A 7,977-nucleotide genomic window follows, 5' to 3' on the forward strand; every position below is an offset into this window, starting at 1 on the left:
TATCATGATTAATAATCCGTTAAATTGTTATTGTTTCACTGACAATCATCACATCATTATCCAATATAAACTTTTTAATCTTCTATTTAAAACAATTTCAAACCCTAGTGTGGGTTTGAAGAAGGAAAAGGATGTGCTGGTAGCGGTGGGGGAAGAAGAGAAGGCGACGGTGTTGGCAGAGGATCAGAAAATGATCGAGGTTTTGGTGGTGGTGCAGGAATAACAGAAGTAGAAGGAGGTGTTGTTGATTGTATAGGGAGAGGAGGGATCATCGGAAAAAAAATAATGAATGAAATACGATACAAAGAAAGAAGAAATATGGTATGGGAGGGAAGTTATGGATTTTTTAATAATGAAAATGATCTAATTTAAATCTTATTAATATTAATAATATGGTGTTTTTGTATCATTTTTATTGGAAATGGAGTCCTTAGGGAAATTTTAATGGAATGAACAAACTTGGAGTTTGTTCATTTTGCTCTCACTATGAAATGAACAAACATGAAAAATGGATGTTCAAATCAATAAATCAGTTGATTTGAACATCGAGATGGAACAACCAGCGCGCGCTTGAGAGAAGGACGCGCGTTCTTGCCAAAAATACGGGCGTTGGAAGCACCAACGCACGACCATACCATTAACGCCCGCGACTTTCTCATGAACACCCACAACTCTTGGATTGACGCCAAGTACAATCCCTGATTATGTTACTAATTTTTAATCTTATTTTATCTCACTTCATCCAATTTTATCTCACTTCATCCTATTTAACTCACTTCATCCAATTTTATCTCATCTAAATATTTTATTTTATTTTTCATCTTTATCCTACAAAACATTTTATATTAAAAATAAATACTAGCAGGGTCCTAAAAAACCAACTCTGTCAATTTTTCCCTGCTTTACCATAGTGGAAAAACCCGTTTGGCCATCCACGTGTCTAAACAAAATTTTGTTTTTGAGTTTAAACGTTACCATAGGAATTTATCTTATACATCCCAACATATGACTGGAGACTAAGAATACGTTTTGTAAGAACTGGGAGAGAGTGGATCGGGCAATAACTCAGACGAAAAATCGGTGTAAGAACTCAGATTAATCCTTTGATTTCTGGGTGCAATCCTTATGTTTTCTGATGATTAACAAACAACAAGCGATTGTCGATGGTTCGATTGAACCAGGAGGGTTTCAAACAAGTCAAAATTCAGATGTTAATATTCAAATTGATGTAGCTAGGGATTCGGATGAACATATGATGGAATCTGAAGTTGGAACTGAAGGTATGCAAAATGATCAACAGAGAATAGAAGAAGATGGATTTGGTTTGCAAAACAATCAACCTTTGAAACAGGGACCCTTGAAACCAATTTCTTATAGGGATTTGTTTAAGAATTCGAATGAAAGTTGGAAAAATTGCTTCAAAGAGTGGGGTTTTCAGGAAATCGACTTGGAATTTGAGGAAGGCCATACGTCGATGGATAGTACTACTGAGGAAGATGATGGGATTCCGATTATCAGTTTGGATTTGGAAAACAAGAAGAGAATTATCCAACCTTGGAAATACTGCCTAATTGGGAAGGTGGTAGGGAAAACGGTAGGGTATAAATTTTTATCTTTTAAAGCTAATGCAATGTGGAAGCTATCAGGTAAGATGCATATCCTTGATTTGGGTAGTGATTTTTTTCTTTTCAAGTTTGATAATCATTTAGATTATAAATTTTCTTTGTTAGAAGGTCCTTGGTTTATTGTAGGTCATCATCTTTCCTTGCGAAGATGGAAACCAGATTTTAAACCATCTGAGGCTTCAGTGAACACTACAGTTGTTTGGGCTAGACTTCCCGAACTCCCACTTGAATACTTCGATAAAACTGTATTGGAGAAGGTAGGAGCTAAAATTGGTAGATTGATTAAGGTTGATGCAACCACTGAGCATGTGTTAAGAGGCAAATTTGCTAGAGTTTGTGTTGAGGTGTCTACTGATAAACCGTTAGTTCCTCTAGTTAAAATTGGGAGAGTTTTACAAAAGGTTGAATATGAAGGTATTAATATGATATGTTTCAATTGTGGAAAAATGACACATAAAAAAGATAAATGTCCTTTGATTGTTCAGGATTCAACTCCGAATACTAACACTTTTTACAATGCAGGTGATCCAAAAACTGTTAACTTAGAGGATAGCTATGGTCCCTGGATGATTGTCGAGAAGAAGAAGAAAAAAATAAAGGGAAGCATCCCAGTGGTCAAGACAGGCAGCCTAATGGCAGTAGGTTAGGTGTTTCAAACAGATTTACTTCATTAGCTGAGCAGAATGTCATGGAGAAGAACGAACAAGGCAGTGAAGAAGAATTTAATGCTAAGATTGATAACAGCAGCTCGCACATTAATGGTGTTAGTGGAGGGAATGATAAAAGATTAGAGAGTCAGTTACAAACTAGATCAATGAAAGGGTTTAATGGATCCTCTACTAATGATGAGTTATTACAAGTTAATCAGGGAAGGAATTTGAATAGAAAGAATAACAATTTCAATAAATCTGATGGTGGGTGTGTGAATTCTGCTAGCCCAGTTATTGTGAGTGATCCTATAAATAAAGGGAAAGATAAATTAGACTCTTCTACCTTCCTTAGAAATATAGGAGTTGATGGAGGACAACAATCAGTCACATCAATTTCGTTTACAAGAAACAGAGGAGCAGATGGAGGACAGCATTCGGTTCCAACAAATTCTCTCTCAGGTCTATCCAAGACTATTGGAGGTTTCTTGGACAGTGGAAGACTTGTTAGTTCGAAAAGCCCAAGTAGAACTTCTGGCGATGGCAAATCATCTGACAGAAATTGTGATAGAGAAGATAAGACAAGTGGATATAAGGATTCATCTCATAGAGGACGTTGCACAGTTGAGAAGGCTTATGAATCAAGCACTGCCGGAGGTGGTGCATGCCCAGGAACAGCTGGATTGGAGTGTATTTTTGGACAGAGTCAATCAGGTATTGACACCGCTAAGATTTTCCCCCTCAAATTGGACACACATGGATCCGGAGGAATTTCTAAATCAGGGAAGGGAAGAACTAGAATGCGTGTCAAGGATGTGGCCAGAAGCAACAATTCTAGTGGCGGAAATAGCCCCAATGGTGGAAACTCCGGCTCTTATAAGAATCCCAAGCGATCTTTGGAAGTTCGAGATGCTTTTCAATACTCGCTTGGATCCGGACCATTCCTACCAGCGTCAGTTCATGACAAAGTTCATTCCGATGCTGGAGTTGAACAAAGCAGCCATTGCAAGGAGAATGGAAATGCCGGTCTTCAGCGGACCATCTGGGATTGTTTCCTTGGCTCATTGTATAAATAATTTCTCAATGAAGATTTTAGTCTGGAATTGTAGAGGTGCTGCAAGGCCCTCGCTTGTTCGAGTTATGAAGAATTTAATCAAGAGACATAAGCCAACTATCGTGGATTTGCTAGAGACAAGAGTGCTGGCTTCCCATGCAGCTGGTATTGTCGGTCGTTTGGGTTTTGCAGAGTCTATTGTGATTGACCCTGAGGGTTTTTCTGGGGGTATGTGTTTGTTATGGGATCCGGAGGAGGTGGATATTCAGGATACTAAGGAATCTAGGTGGGCTATTCATGCTGTGGTCACTGCGAAATTTAAGAGCCCCTGGATTTTATCTTCTTTTTATGAGAGCACCAACAAGGTCACTAGGAAGAGGATTTGGGATGAGTTAGGAGCCATTGCCGAGTTTGGTCAAACAGGTCATATGGTTATGGGTGACTTAAACAAGATTGGAGCTAGAAATGAGAAACTGGTCGCAAGGAACTTTCAGTTAATCAGTTGCAGGAGCTCAAAGATGTCATGGATCAATGTGGCTTGATTGATTTGGGGGAAAATGGACCAAAATTTACTTGGAATAATAAGCGTACTGGGCTAGCTAACATCAAGGAAAGGTTGCACCGTGTGTTAGCTAATGCAACAGCTTCAAAAATGCACAGGTTTTTCATCTCTCTTATTTTAATTCTGACCATAGAGCATTGTTGATAGATCTAGACCCTAAAAAGAGCTTTAAAAAAAGACCGTTTAGGTTGGAGTCCATTTGGACCAATGATCCTAGATTCTTTAATGTATTTAAGGAGAGTTGGCTTAATCCTTCTAGGAGTAATAATCAAAATTACTTTGAAAATGTTGAAAGATTTCAAAAGGAAGTTAAATACTGGAACAAGAATATTTTTGGTAATATTTATACTAGAATTGAATCTTCTCTTTTGAATCTAAATCATTCTCAGAATGCTTTTGACTCTAATCCCACTGATGAAGCTAAGAATAACATGATCAACTGCTTGTATGAATATTTGAATTTGCTCAAAATGGAAGAGGTTTTTTGGAAACAGAAATCTAGGATTGATTGGCTCAAAGATGGTAACCTTAATACAAAATGTTTTCATACTTCTACTCTGGTTAAAAGGAGAAGAAATTCCATAAATTTGCTTAAGGATAATTCTGGTAAGTGGCTGAAGTCTGATGAAGATATTGAGTTAGAAATTGTGAATCATTTCAGTAAACTTTTTAGTTCTACCAATACTTGTTTGGATCATGCTGAAATTGAATACCTTTTCCCTAGCATCATTACTGAGGATGAAAATACAAAAATTACTAGGGAGGTTTCGCTTGTGGAAATTAGAACTGCCATGCGTCAATTGGGGTCGTTAAAAGCCCCTGGTCCGGATGGATTGCAGGGCATCTTTTTTCAAAAAATTTGGGACATTGTTGGTCCTAGTATAATCAAATTAGTTAAGGATTTCTTTACTCATGGTGTTCTGGATCATAGATTGAATAGGACTTTCATAGCTTTGATACCTAAGAAACCTATTTATATGTGTGTCAAAGATTATAGGCCTATTAGTCTGTGTAATTATGCTATGAAGATCATAACAAAAATTCTTACTAATAGAATCAGGCTCTTACGAGCAAAATTGTGTCAAAAAATCAGCATGCTTTCATTGAGGGTAGGTCCATTTTTGGTTATACTATAATCTGTAATGATATAATTCACTCTTTTAAAGCTAAGAAAGGAACTAAGGGTTGGATGGCTCTTAACCTTGATTTTGATAAGGCTTATGACAGAGTTAGTTGGACATTCGTAGAATTTTTTTTGAAATGTGTGGGCTTTACTGATAAAGTGGTAAATTGGATTATAACTTGCATTAGCTCTGTTTCTTTTCAAGTTTTAATCAATGGTGCTCCAGTGATGAGTTTGTTCCTAATAATGGTATTCGTCAAGGAGATCCGTTATCTCCTTACATTTTTATTTTGTGTCTTGAGGCTTTATCGAGACTCATAAAACATGGTACTGACTCGAAGTTCTTGCAGGGCTTTACTATAGCTAGGGGAGCCCCTATGGTTACTCACTCTCTCTATGCAGATGACAACATTATCTTCCTCAAGGCAAATTATAAAAATGTTTGTAATTTGAGATAGATTCTTAAAAAGTTTAGTAAATGGTCTGGACAGGTTGTTAGCGATGCTAAGTCAACTTTGCTGACTTCAAATAATCTGGGTAGGAGCTTCACCATGGGTATGGCTAAGGCACTTAGAGTGCAGGTTGCTGAAACTCCAGGTAAGTACTTAGGTGTTCCTTTACAATGGGGTAGAGTTTCTAAGAAAACCTTTGCTGATTTGCTAGAAAAACTTAGTAATAGGATGGCTGGGTGGAAGTCTGAAGTTGCCTAAAGGTTTAATCAATAAGATTGACAAATTTAGGAGGAACTTTTTGTGGGGAGGAGATAAAGATTATAGGAAGATGCATAACATAAATTGGTTAACTGTGTGCAGTCATGTAGTAAATGGTGGTTTAGGTGTAAGAGATTTGGACCTTAACAATATGGCTTTGCTAGCAAAGATGGCCTGGAGGATTAGTGAGAACCCTGAATCTGAGGTAGCTAGACTTTTAAAGGCTAAATACTTCAAGGATAGTGATTTCTGGTATAGTAAGTCTAAAAATGGTTGTACCACCTGTTGGAGAAGTCTAGTCAAAGGAAAAGATATTATAAAGGGTAGTCTTCGATGGTGCATAGGTGATGGGAGTCAGGTTGATTTCTGGAGAGATACTTGGATCGATGAACTTCCTTTGTCTGCTTTAAACAATATGGAAGGCATGTTTGCCTGATATATCGGTGAAAGATGTCATTAACTCGAGTACGAGGATATGAGATCTTTCTGCTGTTGATAGATTTATTTCTGATGAGGTGAAGAAGAAAATAATTTCTATCCCGATCGCTATTAGTGATGATAGGATTGATAGTAGAGTCTGGATACATGGGAAAAATGGTAAGGTGAGTGTTAAAGAGGCTTATAACTTCTTAATTTCCAGAAAAGTTGGCATGGTTAATACCAATACTGACTGGAAATTTCTGTGGAGCATTAAATGCCCACAAAAAATTAAATTCTTTTTGTGGAAGCTTTGCCACAACAAACTTAATATGAATGAATCTCTTTACAGGAAAAGTATAAGCTCATCCCCTGGTTGCACTTTATGTCATAGAGAATTTGAAACTGTTTATCACTTGTTTTTCAATTGTTATGCAGTTTCTCCTATATGGAAAAAGTTATATGATATGACAGGGCTGAGGTTTGATTTGGATGTAATGTCACCTACTTTCTTAAAACAATTACTTTCTTTAAATGGTACTGTTGGAAATGTTAGGTGGGGTTATATTGTTCCCCATGTGCTGTGGTGCATATGGAACAACAGAAACAGGTTGATTCACGAAGAAGAAAGGTTTGTTTCCTTAAAGATTCTTGCCTTGGCCATTAGAAAAGCAAGGGAGTTTTATTTAACTGTCGTTCATAAGGAGGAGAGACCTAACCGTATGCATGAAATTTTAGTTAAATGGCAGGTCCTTAAGAAAAGTTATTTCAAATTGAATACAGATGACGCTTCTTCTGACTTTCGCTTTGCAGGAATCAGTGGGGTGGTTAGAGATGATGCTGGTGCTTGGCAGGATTTGCAAAACAGATTTACCAGAATGGATGCAATGTGGCTGAAGTGTGGGATGCTAGAGATGGCCTTCTTCTTGTTATGCAACTTGGGATCAAAAATCTCGAGGTTGATTGCGATTCCTCTTATACTCCCTCCGTCCCTAATTAGATGACCTATACCATAAATAAGTGGAGTGATAGATTAGTATTATTATAAAAAATATGTAAAATTTGATAGTCATATTTATATTCATTAGATAGGTGTTTTAAAATGCTCTCCGACGATACAAAGTTTACGAAAATCCGTTGTATAGTTTGAGATATAAATCATTTCTAAATTTACTAGTAAATTTTAACTAGGTCATCTAATTAGGGACGGAGGTAGTACCATCCAACTCGGCAGAGGCGAAGTTGCCCCCCTTGGTATCTCAGAGGGCTCGTCCATGACATTGTTGATATGAAAGACAAGTTTGAAGATCTGGTGTTTGTTCATCAGTACAGAGACACAAATTTTGTTGTTGATACTTTGTCGAAGAAAGCTGCTGACGGTGATCTTGAAGGAGTGTGGATTAATAGTCCACCAGTAGAAATAATTAGTAATATTGTAGCTGACATTCAAGGTGTTTCTCATCCAAGAATGATCAAAGTTTAGTTTTGGTGTTAACAGACACAGTATCAAAAAAAAAAAAAAAAAAAAAAAAAAAACAAATTGGAGACTAAGTTTTTATAATTCAAAGAGTATTACCTTGGTATGTTTAGAATAATATGATTCTTAAATGTTAAAAGAAAATAAGGACATGTTATTGAACTGGATTTTGAGAGTGGAGAATTTTATCCAAGAAATTCCAATAAAACTACATTGGGGCATTCTTTTTTCCTGCAATGAAACAACATTGACACTAGGAATTCCAAGGATATATCACGAGAGTTGATCCAAGGGGCACTTTCCCGTGAGTGGGTCCCTCACACTTTCTCTCGTCATTTGAATTTCCCCCATGAGATATAAAC

At 37.0% G+C, this 7,977-nt stretch overlaps 1 protein-coding gene across 12 annotated transcripts; it reads left to right on the forward strand.

Annotated features, from left to right (window-relative positions):
- Window positions 1-1,015: 1,015 nt before the first annotated feature.
- On the forward strand, window positions 1,016-7,672 carry LOC113280965. 12 transcript variants are annotated; one of them, XM_026529582.1, is made up of 4 exons: window positions 1,016-1,646; window positions 1,752-2,039; window positions 2,148-3,986; window positions 6,952-7,672. In XM_026529582.1, the coding sequence occupies exon 3, from the start codon at window positions 2,642-2,644 to the stop codon at window positions 3,866-3,868; it is 1,227 nt and encodes a 408-aa protein (XP_026385367.1). In that variant the 5' UTR covers window positions 1,016-1,646; window positions 1,752-2,039; window positions 2,148-2,641; the 3' UTR covers window positions 3,869-3,986; window positions 6,952-7,672. The 12 variants fall into 11 exon arrangements, with proteins under 12 accessions (XP_026385363.1, XP_026385372.1, XP_026385365.1 ...); XM_026529578.1 differs by having other exon boundaries at window positions 1,016-1,882; window positions 6,952-7,096; window positions 7,330-7,672; XM_026529587.1 differs by having other exon boundaries at window positions 1,731-2,039.
- Window positions 7,673-7,977: the final 305 nt, after the last annotated feature.

Source organism: Papaver somniferum, chromosome 5 (assembly GCF_003573695.1).
Source record: "Papaver somniferum cultivar HN1 chromosome 5, ASM357369v1, whole genome shotgun sequence".
Lineage (NCBI taxonomy): Eukaryota > Viridiplantae > Streptophyta > Magnoliopsida > Ranunculales > Papaveraceae > Papaver > Papaver somniferum.

Coding starts and splice junctions, on each gene's coding strand:
- LOC113280965 (XM_026529578.1), top strand. CDS start 2,642: ATGGAGGACAACAATCAGTCACATCAATTTCGTTTACAAGAAACAGAG.